Source organism: Zonotrichia albicollis, chromosome 6 (assembly GCF_047830755.1).
Source record: "Zonotrichia albicollis isolate bZonAlb1 chromosome 6, bZonAlb1.hap1, whole genome shotgun sequence".
In the NCBI taxonomy this organism is placed as follows: domain Eukaryota; kingdom Metazoa; phylum Chordata; class Aves; order Passeriformes; family Passerellidae; genus Zonotrichia; species Zonotrichia albicollis.
Window position 1 is genome coordinate 26,109,179 of NC_133824.1, and position 22,186 is coordinate 26,131,364.

General features: G+C 38.3%; 2 protein-coding genes across 2 annotated transcripts in view; one reads left to right on the forward strand and one right to left on the reverse strand.

Moving 5' to 3' along the window:
* PALS1 (protein associated with LIN7 1, MAGUK p55 family member) overlaps positions 1–12,874 on the forward strand; it is a 56,713-nt gene extending 43,839 nt beyond the window's left edge. The window contains exons 7-14 of the mRNA XM_074542837.1: positions 578–655; positions 1,471–1,654; positions 2,703–2,774; positions 3,221–3,292; positions 3,968–4,135; positions 4,850–5,052; positions 6,334–6,444; positions 8,418–12,874. Coding sequence (XP_074398938.1) covers positions 578–655; positions 1,471–1,654; positions 2,703–2,774; positions 3,221–3,292; positions 3,968–4,135; positions 4,850–5,052; positions 6,334–6,444; positions 8,418–8,594 — 1,065 coding nt within the window. The 3' untranslated portion in view covers positions 8,595–12,874. The remainder of the gene's footprint in view (positions 1–577; positions 656–1,470; positions 1,655–2,702; positions 2,775–3,220; positions 3,293–3,967; positions 4,136–4,849; positions 5,053–6,333; positions 6,445–8,417) is intronic.
* On the reverse strand, positions 12,373–22,139 carry ATP6V1D (ATPase H+ transporting V1 subunit D). Its single transcript, XM_074542839.1, has 9 exons — positions 21,944–22,139; positions 19,483–19,600; positions 18,268–18,347; positions 16,880–16,947; positions 16,170–16,214; positions 15,655–15,758; positions 15,202–15,268; positions 13,868–13,946; positions 12,373–13,248 (listed from the first exon to the last, which is right to left on the reverse strand). The coding sequence occupies exons 1-9, from the start codon at positions 21,982–21,984 to the stop codon at positions 13,107–13,109; spliced, it is 744 nt and encodes a 247-aa protein (XP_074398940.1). The 5' UTR covers positions 21,985–22,139; the 3' UTR covers positions 12,373–13,106.
* Between the last annotated feature and the right edge of the window lie 47 nt (positions 22,140–22,186).

Below are 22,186 nucleotides of genomic sequence, written 5' to 3' on the forward strand. Positions count from 1 at the left end.
TTATCAAGGATGACTACAATGTTGGTATTGAGCAATTCACATATGCAAGATTTGAGTATCTTAGAAAAATCTTTAAACAGTGTTTTTAATTCTTTAGTAGTGTTAACCACATAAAGTCATTGTACAAATGTTTAGATTTGAAAGCACTGTTCCATTTTAACAATTCTAGACAAATTAAAATTTTTAATATATTTTTTACATTCCAGTAGACCCACTTGTTGGTATTTTTGAACAGAACAAGAACAATTGTCTGTTTGAACAGAACAACTATCCATTTCTCCTACGTCTCTGCTTGACAGAACAGCAGCTGCTCCATTTCAAATAGAAATATTTTATATTCAAGAAAGCTAGGCTTTTAAAATCTGAGTATCAACACTTTGCTTTCTAGTCTTACTGAATCACTGCATCTTTGTCTGTACTGTATATTTTAAACCAGCTAAGTGGTAGATGATGCACTGTTAGGAACAACTTCTAATGATAATTTTTAAAGCATTTTCTATAATGTATTATTTATTAAAATCCTTTACCTTAAGCCATATTTTGATGCTGTATATGAAGAGCCTATCTTTCCTTTCAGGCTGACATGCATGGGACTCTGACCTTCGTATTGATTCCCAGTCAGCAGAGCAAGCCACCCCCTGCGAAGGAGACAGTTGTAAGTAGCTCTACAGGTGTTCTTGTGCTTGGTGAAGAGTACTTTGTTTTACCAGTAGTGTGTTAAAAGTTCTTCTGCAGGTCCTTTACATTGTGGAACAAACCTAAAACTTAGCAATTTAAATTTATTTTACTTGTGATCAGACTAACACCTGAATTAAGTGTTGAAAATTATTAATGAACTTAAACTGAAACTCTTAGTACAATTTTAACTCAGTTTCTGAAAGAAGTTTTAAAAGTAGAACTTCCTGTGGTTCTCAGGTTCTTATTTTGAATTTCTGTATTTTGTGTGTGTCTGTATATATATAAAGTATGTATGTATGTATGTATGTATGTATGTATGAAAAAAACTTGGGTTGTCGAAATTTGAGAATATGCATTGGGAGGAAAAGGTAGAATGTTTCAAGAAAAAAATGCCCAGACATTAATGATTGGTGACAAAATACTTTACAAGTGAAACTTCACTTTAAGTCCAGCAGATGAGTTTCAGTCTGTGTGTTTATTAGGCACTTTAAGCAATCACAATACCTCTGGTGATTTTTGAATGCACAGAACTTAAATCAGTAGCTGGGGGCATTGTCTCCTACAGTGCTGAGGAAATTGCATGTTAAATTCAACCCTTTCTGTCCAGCCTAGCACCACTGTGTCTTTTCCATTGCTAACCTAATGATTCCATTCCAGTACCTCCTGTATGCCCCAGATAAAGTTTCCATTTTGTAGAAGCTTGGAGTTTTTATATATCACAGCTCTAATGCAGTCACAGGAAGAGAAGTCACTGAGGTGTTTTCCCTTTTTTTAACATTTGATCTCCTGCAGATACACGTGAAAGCTCATTTTGACTACGATCCCTCTGATGACCCTTACGTGCCCTGCCGAGAGTTAGGCCTGTCTTTTCAAAAAGGAGACATACTCCATGTGATCAGTCAAGAGGATCCAAACTGGTGGCAGGCTTACAGAGATGGAGATGAAGATAATCAGCCACTGGCAGGCCTTATCCCTGGTAAATAAAGCTCTAGAAAAAGTGTGACGGTCAGTCAAGTTAGTTATTATAGCCACACAGGAGCAGTACTCAGGTTTTTAAAGACTTGTGTACTCTTTAATATCTATTGTCTTAAATATATCTGTGTCTTTGAACCATTTGCAACAGAGCCTACTGTTGGGCATCGCCATGTCTGGAGTTAAATGCAGAGTAAAACTTCTGCTTTCACTGCCCCTTTCAGGAGCTGCTCTTCTCTTCCTTCATTCCTCCACCATGGGGACTCAGCAGATTCAGAGTTCCCTCTGCTGGCTGCAGCAGAGATGTGGGACTGCAGCCCACTTGCTCTCTAGAGATGGGTGCAGCTCTGAGGTTCCCTACCTTTTCCAAATAAACCACTTGATACAATACCTATTTGTGGTCACTTTTCAGCATGTTTTCACTTAACAAAGGGCTTCAGTTACTTGTGGCAGACTTCCTTTCTCAGTGTTGAGATAGGAATAACAGGATAACAGGATTTTCAGACTGAAGTCTGTTCATAATTTTTGCATAGTAATATATGTTGTAGCCTAGTTCATTAAAGACCTGCTGCTTTGTTAAACATGGTGAACAAAAGACTTTTCAAATTCCATAGAATATCACACTGTAACTTGATGAAGCTTGAATAAATTGAGTGAAACATTGATTTAAATACAGGCTAATCTATTTTAAACTGAATTTCAAAATATTTAATATAAATAGAACACATTTGACATACAAAAATAATTAGAAAATTACATCATCTTAGTAGGGAAATGTAGTCTTTCCTGTACTTTCACTTTTCCAGGCAAAACTGTTTAGTATACAACAAATACTCTGCAAGTCTCTCTTGATGAATATATTTCTGATGTAATAAATCAGTTTTGCAGCAATTTTGGTTTGTCTTTTAAAATTTCTTTTGTATGTTACTTTCTACTAGAACCTTCAGAGATGTGAAAGATTAGGAAAGAGTTAAATTAGTAAGTCATTATGAAAAAGCATGGAAATGGTTTCTAAATGTTAGTGACTCTTGTGCTTTTTTTAATGCATCAAGGAAAAAGTTTTCAGCAACAAAGAGAAGCAATGAAGCAAACCATAGAAGAAGACAAGGAGCCTGAAAAATCAGGTGGGATTAAAAAAAAAAATCTTTTGTAGCAGTGTTAATTAGTGTTACACAGAATCTTGTCATGGTGGAGTTGTAGAAAAATCTCCTTTTTGTTTATTTGTAATACAAGTGGGATGATTCTTTGAAATTCTTCATGTAAATAAAAGTCTGAATGTAACACTTTGTTGTATAAATCACGTGGGTTTTTCACAACTATGTGTGCTGTAATTAGTATGATGTAGAGAATTTGGAAAGCCCCTTTTTTCATAAAGAACTTGATCTGCTGTGACTTGGTTGAAGTCCTTGACATTTGCTTAATACACTAAAGCATTGTAATTAATAAAATGATATTATGCCTTCTGAAAACTGCAGAATAAATTCTCCAATTTAAAGATCCAAAACATGGGCAGAATAGGAAGATTTTTGTTGAATGGGTGTTTGATTGTCATAATTTTTATTTTGTTTAGGAAAACTCTGGTGCGCAAAGAAGAACAAAAAGAAACGGAAAAAGGTTTTATACAATGCAAATAAAAATGATGGTAAGGAACAACTTTTGTACAATGTATGTGATTATAAACAACTATAAAAGATTGTGAAGAGAATTCAAGATATAATGTTAGAAATTCTAGCAGTAAGTTCTGTGTAAGAGCAATGCTATGTTGTGTTGTAGCGTTTAGTGAAAGATGTAAAAGACATGAAAGGATTTGTAGTGTCTCTAATAAAGATCAGATAATAAGAGAAAAAAACATAACTTTTTAGGCATAGAAGCACTCATCATTTTACAATGATGAACCAATTTATTACAGCTTTGTAATATAATCTCACTCTGCATAATTAAACTTCATAAATGGAAACTTGACAGATTTTATAGGCTATGTTCTTACAAAAGTACTTTGGGATTGGGATGATAGTTGCTGCCTTTGGCTATAAAGTGTTACTCTTGTACTAGAAACATTTTCTGCAAAAAAAAGTTGTTTCTTGGGTTTGTGCTACTAGTTATATGAAGAGTAATAAGTGGAATTTCCCCCCCCCCAAGAAAGGGAAAAAATTCTCATCATACTTGGGCACATGATAGTCTTTGGGCTTCTGTTGCTTTGGTGACTCAGATGCTGGGCAGAGACTCAGGAACTGTCTGAAATCTGATACTGCATGACAGGCAATACATGAAACTGGCAGTAGAGTACTTTGTGACCGTTTTATTGTTCTCTCTCAAGATTATGACAATGAGGAAATTTTGACCTATGAGGAAATGTCACTGTACCATCAGCCAGCAAATAGGAAACGTCCCATCGTTCTGATTGGCCCGCAGAACTGCGGGCAGAACGAGCTGCGACAGAGACTGATGAATAACGAGGTGGATCGCTTTGCCACCGCTGTGCCCCGTGAGTGTGACAGCACACGGGGACCCTTGTTCCAAGCCTGGGCTGCAGACAAATCCTGTTCTGTTGGAAATAGTCATTGGGAGCTTGGGGCTTTGGGCAGGATATATTGCGCTCTTGAAAAAAGGGAAGTTAATGCAAATCCAGTGTTACAAACACAGAGTTCCAGAGGCATTATAAGACATGCATTTATATCGGTTTGAATATAATTGGAGGGAGTTACAGAAGTTCAAAAAGAAGCCAACATAAATGGGCAAAAAACTTTTAATCAAATGTCCTGCATAAATTTAAGTTTAGGTGGCTTTAGTGCCCTCCCAAACCACTTGTATTTCAGTGAATATTATATTTTTAATGTTTAATGTACCCTAGATTATGTTTACAAACCATTCAGCAATACATATTTATTGAAAAAACACCTAATACCTGTTTTCACATTCAGAACACAACTGCACAGTTAAAACTATTCTTTTTGTAGCTTACTATTTTTTTCCTCTAGTTAATGTAAAAGAGACCTCTAAATGAAGTTTGACAACTTAATTTGATCAGGGACATTTATTGTAGAAAATTAAATACACAGATTTCACGGGTATTTCCTGTGTTGGGCTGGGGAGGGCATGGGGGTTGTGTTTGCATGATTAGCAATATGCCTGCTAAGAAAAAAAACTTTCTTTTTTTCGCTTCTATACATGTATCACTGTCTCAATTCCTTTTTTGTAGATACTACTCGGAGTAGGCGAGAGACTGAGGCAGCTGGCAGGGATTATCATTTCATCTCCCGACAGGCATTTGAGAGTGACATAGCTGCAGGGAAGTTCATTGAGTACGGGGAGTTTGAGAAGAACCTGTACGGAACGAGCATCGACTCCGTGCGGCAAGTCATCAACTCGGGCAAGATTTGCCTTTTAAATCTTCATACCCAGGTATGGCAAAGCTCTTGCCTGTCATGTTTTCATTGTAGAAGCTGCTGTGAGTTATCTCTCTCTCTGGTTCATAAAATGAGTGTGTTTTCAAGATCCATATTTGTGTTAATGCCAGGATGCTCAGTTGACTCTATTGAGTTCCTTGTTTGCAAATACGCACATCTTTATCTGTGCTGCAGTTGACAGGGGTCTTAGTTTTCACCACCTTAAAGTATCTGGAAACCATCTAAAATTAAAAATGAATTAAAATAAAATCTTTGTCTCCATCTTCCAATTACTCTGTGATCTCTGGGGTTTTTGAAGATAGAGACGACATTGTTTGTGATTATACTTGGAAATTCCATTTCAGGAATGTTTGTGCAGTTTCCAAATGCAGTTCAGAAATGAAGTACATCACATCAACAGTATTGAAAAAAAACATTTAGCTGTGACCTTTTGGTTATGAAGAGAAAAACTATGCTTGTATACCTCTATTTGGAAATTTAGTCAAACATGGTAAGAGGCTGAGCCCTGGAATGCAGCCTGTTTTCTGATACATATGATATGTATGAGGCCTGCTGCTGTTGTAGATGCTGCAAAAAAAGCCCTAAAACTCAGCCATATCAGTAAGATGGGGTGGTAGTATTGAAGCTATGGTTAGTCATCAGTTAGTCATCACCAGCTGGGACCATGTGATACTGCACTAGCATAGCTTATGGGCATTGCAAAGTATGTCATGAGATGAAAATTCATAACTAAAAATTTAGCTGATTCTGTGGCTATAAAAATTTATCTCGAGACAAGTTGTTTATCCCAAGACAAACCTGACAAAACAAAATGCTACACATACAGTAATAATGCATCTGATGTCTTCTATTTTAATCTTCATAACACAAAAGGTTAAACTGTAGTTTTTCAAGTAATCTGTAATACTTAAAGACTCTTCTCCCTGTTCAAAGCTGATACCTTTTCTTAGAATTGTACAACAGCTAGTTCAATGTAGCTAACCTTTTTATTGTTTTTGGATACCAAAAGATCTGTTCCTTCTGTTCAGTTATGAAGAATATTCTTGAAAAAAAATAAATATTTCAGTTTTATGAAGCTGAAAAATGTTGGAATATAAATAAATTGTAGGAAATGGCGTCTGAATTCTGAATGCTGTTACAGTTAATTCTATTGCTGTTAATATATTGTACAGTTATGTTTGAAGAGCGTATTGTATGTTATAGCATGTGAATAGTGCATAAATAAATGCCCTTTTCCTGGGTGGAAACTGTTAAATATGTAAACCTGTTTTTGCAGTCACTGAAAACACTACGTAACTCTGACTTGAAGCCATATATTATATTTGTTGCACCACCTTCACAAGAAAGACTTCGTGCTTTATTGGCCAAAGAAGGGAAAAATCCTAAGGTAAGGTGTCTTACACTTCTTCTGAAACCATGCTGGGTTTGGTGAACAAATAAATGCACATAAATCTCCTTCCTTGGGATGGGGTCACGGTGATGGTACTGGCAGTTAGCACTGCAGTGAACCAGTGTAGTTGTGCTCCAGGTTGGTAGGCACACAATGCTAAGGGAAGGGTTCATTCAGGATGCTCTTGCTTAAAGGGATGTGAGGTATTACGCAAGGGAATGCACTGCTAATTCAGTAATCCTGGGGCACAGTGTCTGCACTGGGGTCCCTGCATTTGGGTACAAAAACATGACCTTTTATTTCAAAACTGTGGAAAACTCAGTTTTGTCCTCTAAACCTGGGAGTAATTCTAATGGAGCAAAGGATTACTGGTTTTCATTTCAGAATGTACGTGCCTTTGGAAAAGCATTTACTTGAAAATCCAAAACTCTTCAGCTAAAATTATTTTAATGCCTGATCTTGTGGGATCACTCTTCATTTTTAACCAGTCATGTCAAAGATCTGAGCTTATGAGATTATTTAGTTTCTCAGAAGTTAGTTCTACAGAATGGACTTGAAAGCCAAAGAATAAACCAGGACATCTGAAAGCTTAGAAAAGTTCCTTATCAGACTATGATATACCAAGTGCTTATTGCACAGGCAGTGGAATAGGTTCATCATCACCTTTTTTACTGAAATCTACCCTGTAGTAATTGGCAGGTGCCCTTTGCCACCACAGTATCTTCAAAGTACTAATTGAATATAATGCAGTTCACACTAAGGGAAAACAATCTTCCCAAGATAACTCACAGTTATTCCTGACACAGCTGTTGCTCAGGTATTATAACTCACTGTGTTCTATGACTGTTGTTTTGCTCTCCTTGTTTGATGCAAGGGTGATTTATTACTTGTGTTCAAGATTTTAAAGTCCATTAAAGCCCAAGTGTTGAAACAGAAGAAATTTCCTTTTTTCCTTTCCTCCCCGTGTCAAATGTAATCATAGTCTTTAAATGGATGTTTCTTCCTTCATGTTTATGCCATGAAGAAAACTTTATTTGATATAAATATTGCATCTTATGTTCTGGATTTTTGTTGCAATATTCAAGGAATCCATTTGCAATAAAAAGGGGTGCATTTCTTGATGTTACACTGTGCCTATTTTCTTTCTGATTAATTGTATTGGGGTTGTATTTATTTTAATTGGGTACATGCTACCGAGTTAAATTCCTTTCCTGATAAAGGAAAGGGTATTTCTTGCATGTATGCTCCAATGTTGCTCTGATTTTATCAAGAGTGTGTAATGACTAAGAAAAAAATCCTGAAGGCCTGAAGTTCCTTTTGAAATATCCTCCCTAGCATATTATCTCAAAAATTAAACCTGAATATTTCTTCACACAATCCAAAAATACGTTGAGAAAAATAAACACACTTTTAGAATCTAAGTGTAAGAAAAAGTCTGAAATCAAAACACTTCTACTTCTGCCTTTGTATCATTTATCTACACTGCAATATTCTTGCTTTTAACATATGCCCTTCTAGCTCCCAAGTGGTGTTTTCCATATTTCTGCAATGTTATTCACCTGATGTTATGGTGATTTGGTCAACCTAAACGTGTGGCTCTCACTGCTGTGTATTGCAGTGTCACCAGTGTCAGCTGTCTCCATGGGCTGTTAGGTGTTGGTGGTGCCAGCAGAATGCTGCCTTGTTCTGCACGGGTCCAGTGTTGTGCAATGAGCAGTGCTAATCTTCCTCATTTTCTTCAGCCTGGCCAGTTATTTACTCTTTGCCACTCATAGCCCATCAGTCAAGATTGTCTTGAATGCCCTTAGCTTTCAAATATGGATCATGATTGAGTGTTCCTGTAAACTTTTCAAAAGCCAGTAGCAACACCAGGAGTGTTTGTGTAAAGAAATGGAGTTGTTCCCATTCCCTGCTGTTACTGTGGGGAAGAAGCTTACGCACCTACACTAACTCTCTGTTTCTGATTGCAGCCAGAAGAGCTGAGAGAAATCATAGAGAAGACAAGGGAGATGGAACAGAACAATGGCCACTACTTTGATACAGCAATTGTGAATTCTGATCTTGATAAGGCGTATCAAGAGTTACTTCGGTTAATAAATAAGCTCGACACAGAACCCCAGTGGGTGCCCTCCACCTGGCTACGATGAGAGCAGTTCCAAGGGACAGAAGGACATCAATCTAGTTACCTTTCCAAGCAGATCACGTGTAGGTCTGCCCAATTCTAGTACAAATGCATGTGAGCTCCAGACCTCAGCGGCAGCATCCTTTGCCAGTGAAATTGCGTATTACTGAAAAATACGCTGACCAGCTTGTGAGCCAGTTTAACTGATCTAAAAGTTGTCCAGGTTTTCTTTCTCTGTGGTCTAGAAATGGAGACCATATCAGTACTAAATCTAAAGCTTTAGGTAGATTTTTTTTCTAGCAACTACTTTTATAAATCCACTTTTTTAACTTAGGATCACCCTTAGGACAAAGATTTTACGTGTGTTTGTGTGTATATGTATATATATAGTCCATGCTGTCACATAGTTATAAATATGAATGTTATTTAACACTTAACTTAATGAGTTTGTGGGACATGATGCTAGTTCAAGAGCATAATTCTACAGATCATTGGGCAGAGGAATAATCTACACATGAAAAATATCAATGAGAAACCTCTCCTGTTCAAAAAAATACACAGAATGAAGATTCTGCTCTGGTCTGGAGCTGCCCTGTGAGGCTTGAGTTAATATTTTAATTCTCAAACATTCCACTTTCTAGTAGCACTGTATTGAAAAATGTGTATAATGTAAATATTTCGATCCTTGTGTCTTTTTAGTCAGACTTTTAAAATCAGATTTGACTGCACAGTAATTTTAGGTCCAATCAAAGATGACTATTATATTGAACTTCTAGATGTGATATTTTTATGGTATTTTCTTTAAAACATACCAACTGATTGGAGCTGCTGTTTTTCACAGACTTGTAGAGACAGAAAGGCAGAGGTTATATTTTTGTGAAAATATATAGTTATAAGACATGCTGCTTGAAAGTCAACTAAAATTCTCATGTTTTATAACAGAATACTGACTAATACAGACTGATGTGCTGAACATTGGAAGACAGTGGGGTTTTTTAATCTCTGCAAACGGTTCATGTTGTGGCTGTTGGACTAATGGACAACTAACTGGAATTAAAATAGCTGAATGTAGCTACTGTGTTATGAGTATTGTAATTCGCTAGCCAACTTATTGCCCTGCATTTGCTCAGTACTGCAGTGAAAATATGTGTAAAACACTGGTAACTGACTGAGCAGTCACAAGAAAGGGGAATATTTTTAATGGTTAAAACAAAAAACTTGAAATAAGGGAACAAAAGGTAAGGTCTGTATCCTGATGCATTCTGCAAAGCAGGTGGGAACATCTCTGCATCCTCAGATGATTCTGCCTGTGAAGGTTTAACTACTGTGGCTGTGCATCTGCAGTGGGGCTGTTGTTACTGACACTAAATGAATAGTACTATCTTGGCTGGTTTAGGTAGCACAAAGAACCTTAACTGTGAAAATCTCTTCTAGCCATAGAGTTTCTTTGTTCCTACAGGTAAAACACTGGAGTTATGTCAGTGTGTCGGTCACTCCTGTCTAATGTTGAAGGATAAAAAAGCAGTTACTGTTTTCCATTCTGTCTTGCATATATTCTTTCTTCAAATGTTAGTAGAACAAATTCACACCCATAGTTAAAGAGCTGAAAGTATAGAGCAGATATAAAGAAATTGTCAGATAACCGTCTAGGTACTGAACTAATAATCAGTACATTTTTATGTTGAAAAATTGAAGTATAGAGTGCATTCCTGTCTTGCTAGAAAGTGAAATTATTTGCTGGTTTAATTAATATATAGGGCTGAAAAGCAATTAAGCAATTAGTGGGGATACGTAGTGATGCTTCAGAAAGAAAATGGGGTGAAACTTGAGTATCTTAGTTCAAGTCAGCATTAGAAATAATATTGTGCTACTGTTGGCCTAAGGGCTGGATATTCAAAATTGTGGCTTTTTGCCTCACATTGCAGGCATGTTCTCAGTTTCATCCATAGCTTATAACAACAACAGTGTTCACGTGTATTGGAAAAATTGTATTGATTCTACCCTTTTTAAAGAAAGATTATTGTAAATGCATTAGGCTTTTGGGTATTGAATGTTTATGGACAAGGTGGAAAGCAGTAAAACATGTTGAGTAAAGTTAACCTAGCTCAGCTGTGTAGGTGCTGCTAAAATTCTGCCAGTCACAATCAGCTCAAGGTGGCTGCTGAACCCCCTTAGGTATTCGGTGTTTATAGGCAGCATCAGTCTCAGCAAATCATGCCATTAATGATATTTCATTCATGTTTGTCTCCCCAGATTTTCAGAAATGGTGTACAGAATCTGTTTTCATACAAATGAGCTTTTGAATGTAGACTTAAAGCATATTGCTTGAAGTTGATCCTAATTCCTGAGGCACACAGAACTCACTGACATCCATAGAGGTGCTATGAAGCTTTTAACCAGTGTTAGCTTTGTCTCCCTCCTGCTGAAAGGAAGAGCTTGAGCAGCACTGAAATATGTACCTGGCTGTCCATCTGCTGCCAGCTTGGACCTGGAACTACCTTGTGTAAGAAATCATTCTGTCTCGTTTAATGAAGAATGTGTGCTAGTTCCCTCGAGAATAACAGAAAATACATAGACATCACTGGTAGAACACTTCAGCCTTATCCCAGGCTTTGTTGTGAGTTGTATCAGACTGAAATGAGGGTATTTGCATTATTACCAGTCCTGATTTAATTAAAAATAAATGTTAAATGAATTGCATAAAGAATTTTTGAATGTAATTAAATGTGACTTTTAAAAATATTAGACGGGGGGGTTCCATGCCTTAAATAATTAAGGTAACTTTACTGAGACCTGTGGTTAGCCCCACATTTTACTTTTTTACATATATCTGCACTCTCTATTTTGAGACATCACGAACTGCACACTAATGTAAAAATGTAAAATATTTCTAGATTTAAAATAAATCACTGTACAATTTTACTTCCTGTAGTGGATCTTGAGAGTCTTTTTTCTGCCACTTTGCTGAATATGTGAAACATGCTGTGACCCATCAGTGCCCTGCAGGATGTTCTGTGTACCTTCTGATACCATCCATCCTGTGGGAGAGGCAACAGGTCTGCAGAGCTCCAGTGTCTCTCTTTGAAGATGGATCTGTATCTTACAACAGACTATGGACCTACCATTCAGCTGTGCTGTCTACAGCTACACAAGAGAAAAGAAATGGCCTTATTATCCATACAATTCTAAAATGATTTTTTAAAGGTGTTCATTTATGCCTTGCAGTTACCCTGTATCTGCAGTTAAGTGTCATGTTTAAAACAAGATACTTACGTTGAATAGACTAGACTTGTAGTACTGGAAACTATGACCCAGCATTAGTTCTGGGGCATGTGTTCAGTTTGCTGATTGCAAACCAGTGCCTTCAAGAAAAAGAACACAACCAGCGTGTTCAAGGAATGACTGGACATGGCTGTGGACTGACAAGGTGGTGACTGGCCAAAGGTTGGACTCTGTGATCTTCGAGGTCTTTTACAACCTAAGTGTGCTTCTGTCTTTAGGAAAACAGCTCTTCCAATTGAGCAGGGTTTAGTGACAGCCTGCTGGTCAGCCACTCTCCTGGACTCCACTGATCAACCTTGGACTTGAGAATTGCAGAAAGGATGGACTGCTGTGCATTCAACCCTGCTTGGCCTGCCAGCCTGCTGAAGCAATGAAGATTTACAGCAACATGTAGCTAGATGATTTTTTCTATGTGCTTTTGGCAGGAGGGATCCACTTCTCCACAGTTACTTATTTAAAGCACTAAAGATAACAAAATGTGGGCACAGGCTGTAAGAGATGTATTCTGTGTGGTTTCCATGTCAGGGAGAAAGGGTGAAGCAGAGGTTTTATTTTGAAATCAACACAACAAGCTTTTAAGATTCATCTTCTAGCAACTCGAGCCAGACACCAGGTATTGTAGCAGTTAAAATTTACACTTGTTTCTAGCACAGACAGTACACAAGTTGGCAGAACCTCTAATTAAAACCATAGATATTTTAGGCCAATGGTAACAATCGTGCAACAAAAATATATCACAGAAGACTGTGGATTTCATCAACAGGTTAGAAAACTAGAGTTTCCTTTACAGGGATTTGACTTCAGCTGTGCCAATACTGGATATAAGCAACTTGAACATTACTGGTTCAGCAGCAAAGAACATCATATGCATCTTCCTCCCTAAGTAACATTTTTCTCTGCTTGTACTAGGAAGGGGAGCAATTAGATGAATCTGATTAGGCAAATCCAGAGCCATCCTTCAAAAAAAAAAATACAGCTTTCAACAGTCATTCCTACTAAGTGAAGAAACGGGCTGAACATGGACTAGAAGGCTTTCCTTATAGTAAACCATCTGACCCATTTCTGCCTTCCCTCCTATGCTGTAGTCAAGTTCCCAGATTTCTAATCTCCCAGGAGAAATCCACAATCCATTCAACTCAAGACTTGGACACCAAATGAGAAGCCACATAAGTATCTTGGAGGCAATATGTCTTGAATTATATTGCAACTGGACATTCTGTATTTTGGGTCCCCTGCTCCCAGCAACTGTGCAGGGCTACTCGAAGAGAAGATCTTCATCCTTCTCTTCTGCTAAGAGATTGGCTGGCTCACTTTCCTCCCCAGCAGCCCTCCGCAGCTCCCGTTCTTGATCAGACTTTTCTTTCAAGACTTTTTTCTTTTCCTGGATCTTTTTAAGCCTGTGAAGAGAAATGCAGCTTTATCTGTGAAGCAAATATGTTTTCATACAACAGGTTAGTAGCTATACCATACAACTTGAGCTTGATAAAGCTACGTGGAAAAGTTCCACAGGAAACGAAAATTCTCTAACAAATACCAAATTTGGCAAAATGGCAAAAATAAAATGCTTTTATTGCTAGCTGCTGCAATTGAAAAACTTAACCAAATTATAAATTATATTCTTGACCCTAAACACTGCATTATACTATTCTGCTTGTATTTAATCAAGTTCATTCCTCTTTCATTTATTTCAGATTTGACATTTTTGTTTCAGGTGGCCCAGAACATTGACTGTATGGGCAAAGGTGTTGTTAAAGCAGAATATCTCAGGGTACTGTATCACATCATTCCCTCTGGAAGAACAATGACAGCTATGTACAAATTAATAGAAGGGATTCATTTATAACTTTCAGACAAGCAATTGGTGAGTGCCTGGCTCTGGAAACTCCATGTGCAGTAAGAATGAGGTCATGTTTAACAATGCTTGCTTCCACATTTGGTGAACAGTTCTCTTAACTCCCTTCTGAGGAATGGTCTATGTTAGGAAGAGACCAGTCTAGTCTTTTGACTGTCTTTTACCTGTAGAATTCCTCTCGTTCTCGTTCGTCCAGTTCTGTGATGATATAAGAAAGTGTACGCTCGATCCTGGGAATAATCACTAAAAAAAATACAAGGAAGGTGGCACTGCTGTTAAATTTGCCAGGAAGTATCTAATGTATTGCACAGATGTTGTTTGATGTCAGTCTAGTAATCCTTTTGGCTAGGGGAAATCTATGTCTTTCATGAAAGATCATACTATTTCCTGATGGACAAGTGTACAAAATATAAAAAACTCCTGACAAGCAGGCAAATTTGAATTAAAACTATGTTCTTCCATCACATTGTTTCAGAAACTTCAGTATAGCACCTTTACTCAGAATTATCCATTTAAAAAGGCCATGAATTTGTCATGAAAACAAATACTCAAATACAACACAATCACAAAACAAAAGACACTAAATACAGCTTTCACACCAAACTGCACAAGCTCTGTATCAGAATCATTTACTGAAAGAAGAAACCTATTACCAGCACTACCAAAATTATTTGGAAGGCTGCAGAGGAAACCTTTTCTAAGTCATATTCTCAGTGATAAGCTGCAGTTAAGGCCTGTGTGTTCAAAGAAACCAGTCTATGAAAAACTGCTGAAAAGGATGATGTGGAAACATGGACTGAAATACATTACTGTATACATGCAAAAGTTATTCAATCCAGGACATCAAAATTCAGAAAGCAACTTGAAACACTCAAAGCAAAGCACTCTGGACACTGCAGCAAAAGGAAGCACAGCCAATGTTGGGATTACTTAAGAAATGGCAAGAAACAAATTTACAAACAAGAACATGAAGAACAAAGAATTCAGATCAAAGAAAAATACACAGGTTATTGACATAAGGACTGTTCCATCCAAAATGAAGAAGTCACCAGCCTCTTCACTGGGCACCACCATTACAGTTTTAAAGTTCATTAGAGTGATTTAATATATTTTAGTTGTCTGAAGTTTATTTTGCAAGCTATTGGAACACCTTAACACATAGAAACATCATATCTTTTGCTTCTAGTCAACAGGCTTCACCAGTTAAGTCAAAGTCACTAGCAGGGACTGCAGAATGTTTGTACAACTTTTGTCCTGTAGGTTCTTAATACAATTTCCTGATTACTTTCTCATGTTTCCCTATTCATTTATCTCTGTGTCCTCCAGTCCATTCCACCAGGCTTTTAATTTTTTTCTTTCTTGCAATATGCGTAATTTTTAGAAAGCATTCTTGAACTTGTGAGAAATTCTAACAAGAAAGAATGGCTTCATTGACCCTGCTCCTCATCTTACATAGAAACAGAAAAATGTTATGCATCCCAAATGGAAAAATACTCACCATGTTCAATTGCATTCACACGTCTGTTTGTTATTTTAATGGCTTCATCCAAAGTAATAAAGGATGTCTGATGGAATGGGATTAAATAGTTAATATATAACAAGACAAATTCAGCATTTCCATCAATTCTGTACACAAAACCAAAGAGCACTTGAAAGCCAAGTCTATAATGTAGCTTTAAAAACTATGTTTTTGATAGAAATAGAATGTTTTCTACTAATGTCACTAGCATGCTGAATACTGCACACTTGCAGTTACAAATACCAACTCTCCCAAAAAGTTTCTTCTGAGCATTAAAGAACAAGGATTGCTCTGAAGCAATAATATGGCTAAAAAAGGTTTGTGACTTTATACAGCACTGGGACTATATTAAGCTACAAATACTGAGAGATGATACTTTCATTTTAGAAAAGTGAGAAACCAATGATCTGTTCTTTTTTAACTCTCACCAACCTGTAATGAGGCCAGTTCCACAAGCAGCTCCACAGCTTTGGCATAGTTCCTCTTCAGCTTAGCCAGCTGTTCTCCACCTCTGGCCAAGCCAGTCAGCTCATAGCCTGAAAAAAACCAAAAATTGTTACTATTGCTCTTATAGTGTTTCCTTACTAGATAAAAATTAATACTTTACACACTATAGGGATATAAAGCGCTTATCAAGTGAGAAGCTAAAGCCTTTGCTCATTAACAAATTGTCTTTTTAATGGTTTATGTTGTGTAACACTGAGAAGTCTCAAAATCTGGAAATACAAGTCTTCTCCTCACCTGAAGAACTCACTGATTTTGGAAAGTAGAATCTCTTAGAAGTTCCTAATAATCCCTCCATGTCACAGGAGCAGGCAAAACATCAAAGGAAGTACCCCTATGCCTGTGATGTAAATTGACTTACCATTAAGACATGACAATATTTCTGTGTGAGCATGGAATGGCTGTAAGTACATAAAGACAGAAAACACTTGGGTTGTACTTACTGTCCCCTCCCTCCTGGTAATGCTCAAAAACTGGCAAAGTTACACCTGATGAGTGAAGAAAAACGCATGTAAGAGACATGAAGGGTTACAGATTTATGAAGTACAGCTCACTTTTACCCCATTTGCTTCTGATTATGTAATGGCAGAAGCTTTGTTTACAAAATATTCCTACATAGCTTGGAACAATTAAGTCATCCTGGTTCTGACATTTAACATAGAACTGCAGAATTGTGTTGAGTTTGTAGAGATCAAGACCCATGAAAAATTCACGGAAGTATTCTGGTTCATTCCATTTTATTATGTTTAGTACTATGTTCTCTTTGCTTAAGGAATATTTCAATCATTCAATCCTGATTTATCTCTCTTGTTTTCTTTACAGACAACTGTGTGGATAGACAATTGCTTGAAATTTATTTAACTTTGGGGCTTAACTCCTGATCTGTTTTCCAGTAAAGCTCTATGGAAGTTATACTTTGTCCAGAAATTCAGAAATTGACTGCAGTTTACACACATTCATTTTATTTTATGAGAGGTAAGTAACCAAATATAAAAATCTTTAGCTGTATGTGAAAAAACAACAAATTACAATTGTTCCTACAGATAGGTAAGAAAAAAAGGAGACAGTGTTTGGATACATTCCTGCCCATTTCCAAGTCTCCTCCCACAATTCCCTTATGAGTTGAAGTACTCATGGCCTGGAAAGGAGTCACCTGCTACATTGTCTTTTTTAGCTCTGATCTTGACTTGCGCTTTGTTCACATTTTGGATCACAGTGGTACTGTAAGGAAGAAAACACAGATCTTAATCAGGAAAATTGAAGTGGTTTGTTAACTCATCATTATATACAAGATAAATCAGTTATCAAATAGCTGCAAGGACCTGGAAAGTGTTGTCAGCTCAGTTCTCCTTGCAATTCATTGCAAAGTCTTCAGAGCTAACACAGAAGCTTTGAAAGAAACAGGTTTCCAGCAAAGTATGGAAAAGATGCAGAGTCTATGAAATATAACTTTAAAAATGTCTTAGACCAAATTTACAAAGCATAGCTAAAAAAACTATCCAGTTATCTGGCAAATTATTTTAATAACATTGAGTCTAATCAACCTGTAAGATTTCTTTCACAATGAAAGGGAAGGAATTTCAAGGATTTAAATGCAAACCAATGCCACAACATTTTGTTCATTGCAGTTTCTAAGTATTTGCTCTTATAGACCATTAATGAGTTTATTCACTCACTACCGTATTAACAAACTTGGACTTGTACAACAATCCATCTTGAAGCATTCCAAAGTAACTTAAGGTCTTCCAAGAACAGCTCCCTACAGCTAACTCCTCTGCTGAAGTCCAGTTTACTTACAGGGTGGAATCTGACTTGTTTATGGCTAAACACAGTGACTAGTTAGGACAGGAAACAGCACTATATCCAAATGAAAGGGCAAAAAGACTTTTCTTCAGCAGCACACAGATTACTACTGTGTCTGATCACTTGGCTCTTCCCCATTAGTTGGAAGTACCATCAGATGAATCTTAAACACTTCCCCATGCACACCTGAATGAATTACACAGACACTCTAGACAAAACTGTAATTTATTAAAATACAATTCAAGTATCCTGCTGGAAGAAAAGGATTTGTTTCCCCTCCTGCATACAGCCCTCTCTAGCCCTAGTGAGACAAAGGTCAGTGAGGTAGCAGATAAGAACAACTGGTAAAATCACTGTGTGACTTACTGGCAGAAAAGAGCACACATCTATCTCTCAAATTCACAAGAAGGACCAAATTAAGAAATTGTCCAATACTCTGATATAAATTCTTGCTTCCCTACATTTTTGATTCCAAGCCACAAAAAGCAACACCTTCTCAAACCAAGGACAAAAAATTTTGGTCATGTTTCCACTTGGTTTAGCTTCCAACAGAGTTTTCATCATGCACGTTCTCTCTCTCCTGCCTTTACATAACAGAATTTAGTTCATCCCCTCTACTATTATCTTTTTTTAGGTGCCTTTAAGAATTTACCTTTTTTGCCAAAAGAGAAAATAATAATTTGTTGATAGCTCTTTCCCATAGGTAGGCTATGCTCATGGAAGCCCAGCAATCCTCACCTGAAATCTCCTGCTGTGAACTTTGCCTCAGCAAGTGAAAAGGCAGCTTCTCTCATCACCTCACCCATCAGCATCTTAGTCTGTTAAAAAAAAATGCAGCAAATACAAGGCACATTGTTACTCCTTTTCCAGGATAAATAACTAGCAGCATAAGGAGAAGAAATTGAAGAGAGTGAGCAAGTCCTATATGCATAGCTTACTCTCAATCTGGAAATTCTAATTCTCAGGTGACTGGCAAAAAAAAAATTCAGCTGTTTCACATTGTAGAACTCACAGAAAAAGCAAAAGATCTGTCTTAATCATGAAATTCTATTACATGGGGGTTTAATAACAACAATAAAGTGGCTCAGTAGGGAAATACTCGTCTCACATTGTATGGAATACTATGAGACAGCTGACGTTTGTTTTCAACATACAAATGTTTACAGCTTTGTGAAGCTGCACTCTCCTCCCACTCTGTTTTTTTTCCCAATTTTTACAGATTTGTAGCCCTTGTAGCTAAAAACTATAGAGAAACACCAGCCTGTGTGTTTTAGACAATGTATAGGAAGCAATGACAGATGATGAGACCTTGTCTACAGGGTGGCAACAAAGGACCACTGCAAAGGACCACTGCTAACCATGGACACTGCAGCAGCTGCAACTAAAACAGTACAACTAAACCTATCTGATATGGCAGAGCAGAACAACACGTACCAGGCTCTACTGACTACCTCAGCTTTGTCATCCTTGTTACAAAAGAAGAAGCAGGACCCTGTGTTTCTTCCTAAAGGAACAAGTCCCATCTGAACAGAACTTCTGCTTGCTAGTGTACCTAGTCATGCAGGAAACATTATAGATGTGCAGGAAACATTAGAGATGTGCAGTATCCCCTCAAGCCAGATAAAGCAATAAAAATGGGACTACAGAACATTTTAACATCAATCCTAAAGTATTTGGCAGCATCATGATAGGGAACTTGGGACACAAAAGAAAGCAGAGGCTAAGACTCTCTGGAAAGAGATGAAGAACATTACCTCTTCCAAGTTTCTGTATCATTGCAGCAAAAAAACCAGAATTCTGCTCATGTGTTCTCAGTAGTCTCACTTACAAAAAACAGGTTAGCCAGAAAGTCATCCTATATTCCAGCCTATCTAATGAAGTTAGAAGAACAGGAATGTACAACAGACAGAACAGTAAAGTGAACCAAACAAAGGAAAATTCTAATTTACCTACCTCAATAATTTTCTTAAGGATCTGCCTGAATCGAAGCGTCAGAGCATCAGATTTTTTCTTCAGGAGGTTACGACCTGTTTGGGCGCCTTTCAAACGAGCCTTCATGATGGTCTGGGCCCTGGTAAGCAGAGGAATAAAGAAAAAACATCCTGCATCATCTGAAGGGATTGGGAAAAAACTTAGTGAAGTTTTCTGACATGCATATGACTGAAATTATGAGGGAACCATGAAACACCATTGCAGTAAAACAAGATGGCCACTTCAGGGCAGAATTTTAGATTCCCATTTAAAATCAAGGGAATTTATATTTATCTCCACCAACAATGAAAACTACAAGGTTATTATCTGTGAAGTCAAAGGAAAATTGACAAGACATCTTTCAGTGCTTCTATAATAGGAAATAAGAGTTTTCATTTTTCTTCATGACTTAGAAGTACCAGAAGTCAAACTACTCCAAATATCTGCTGTGACACTGGTATTGCTTTCAAGTTCTTTTACTGCCATGTCATCTCCGGCAAATCAAACAAAGCAAATTCTTCATGTGATCATAACAGCTGATGCCATGTTCTGATTTTACAGAGCAAGAAGATGCAGCAGTTGTACATTCTGGTTTCCCTTAGACTCAAATGCTGCATGGGAGATTTACAAGCTATCGAAGACAATCAAAAGCAGCAACAATTTCAAAGGGATATTAGTGAGTTAGCTGTAGCTTTCACCTTTACATCCATCACCTAGAGGTTTCTTGTATGAAATTGGGAACTGTACTGCTTTCTACATGCAGCCACTGGGCACAAAGGACACCGCTCAAGCCAAGTTCTTACACACTTCCTCTCTGACCTTGGAAAAAGTAAGTATAATTAAGATTCTATCTACACAGTGGAATCCATTACTGGCCACATCTACTGGCATGTGATGAGAATAGCTCCATTAACATCCACCAAATATGTATAACTGAAAACCCCAAATACTTTATGAATGTTTATGATTTAAAAAAAAAAATCAGAGAGTAAAAAGGCAACTTTACTTTCCCAGCAAGCTGGTGTCTGTCATCACCTTGGACTGACTTGCCTGCTCTGTTCACCACCTGCCAGAGACTGGCTGGCCTTCCAGTTCGAGCAAGATCTCACTGGCTCTGAGAGTGCAATAAACAAAGTCTTGTTTACTCTCAAGGAAACCAAGCAGCTTCTGGAATTGAAGATTTCCAGCACAGAAGAGGCTCATACCAGCAAGCCATTTTATAACAACAAAAAAAAAACCCAAACCAACCTAAAAAGTAAACCATGTGAAATCCTCTTCTGTCAGTTAAGATAATTAATTGTTGCAGACACAGGACATCTTTATTTTGCCTTTCTAACTTATATTCCTTTGGGAACAGCACCCACATTATTGTCTGTCACCTCGTTTGAAAATGAGCTTGTAAATATTGCACATGACCACCCTCACGCCACAGTGACACACCACCTCACAAAACCAGATACCTTTCAAAAGTGATTGAAGTGTCCCCTCCTTGGACACCTAAACTGAATGAAAAAAAGCACTACCAAAGAGCAGGAGTGAGACCAGATGACTTAATGTATGCAATAACTCATTCCTGTGTATGCAATAGTAGATTTCAAAACAGAACATTTACCATGTAATGTATTAATCTTTCCATATAAACTGTTACTTTATATGTCTTGAGCTCAAACAGAGTGAATAATTATTATTTTAGGTTTTCTGTCCTTCAAGGCATCCTTTTTATTTTAAAGATTATGTGCAAGCAACCCACTTTTATGCAAGAAGATGTGAGGCAGCCTTTTACCTTAAAAGCAAAGTCTGTCTGTCCTGGAGGGTCACAAAGACAAACTGAACAGTGTTATTAAACAGCATTTTATTCAATTGTTTGAGTTAGTTCCAATGTTGGCAGCTTTCTAATCCTTCTCAGGAGACATCTGATTTCATGACAAATAGTTTGCTGTCTGGAGCTGGAAAATAACCTGACTGTCCACTACACTGACAGCACTTTACTTCCTTAACGCTTTATGGCCAACCTCTCGTGAAGCAGTACCCTGTGTTGCAAAATTAAGGGAAGCTGTGGTTCCGTTTGTCCCTTTTTCCTACACACACATTCTAAAAATTATTCCTTTTTTGAAGTAAGGTTTGCGTAATCACATTGTTTTAAACATCACACCCGGCATCTCGGTGCCGAGCCCTGCCGGGCCCGGTGAGGACGGACAGAGCCGATGTAGAGCCTGGAAGCAGAATGTCAAGTTTAGGACCAGCGGCCCTCAGCGGCTCCGCCAGGGAACCGGGGGAGCCCCGCTCGGCGGCGCAGCACAACCGGCGGACCGACTCGGAGCGCCGAGCCCCGATGAGGAGCCCTGTGCGCCCCAAAGCCGCCGCTCCCGCCGCCTCGGGCACGGCACTGAGCCCCCGCGCTCCCCCCTCGGCGCTATCCCGACCCGTCCCGGCGGACACTCACATCCGCGAGGGGAAGATCTCGATGCGGTCCTTGGCTGACATGGCTGCGGCGGGGCCGGCTCGGGCTGTCGGCGCTGTCACCGGCGGGGCCGGCTCGGGCTGTGCCGCTGTCACCGCCGGGGCCCGGACCGGCCGTCGCCGCCGCCGTCACGTGACTCGGCCCCGCCCCCGCGCGAGGCGGTGCCCGCGCGCATGGGACCGAACCCGGATGCCCGCGCGGCGCCGCTTGTGGTCACGTGTCCCC

Excerpts from the sequence above, each read along its gene's own strand:
- ATP6V1D (XM_074542839.1), bottom strand. The coding sequence starts at position 21,984 with ATGTCAGCCAAGGACCGCATCGAGATCTTCCCCTCGCGGAT. Across the intron at positions 15,759-16,169 it reads TTACCAGGAGGGAGGGGACA|GCTATGAGCTGACTGGCTTG; the intron begins GTAAGTACAACC and ends GGTTTTTTTCAG. Across the intron at positions 13,249-13,867 it reads GAACGAGAGGAATTCTACAG|GCTTAAAAAGATCCAGGAAA; the intron begins GTAAAAGACAGT and ends TTCTCTTCACAG.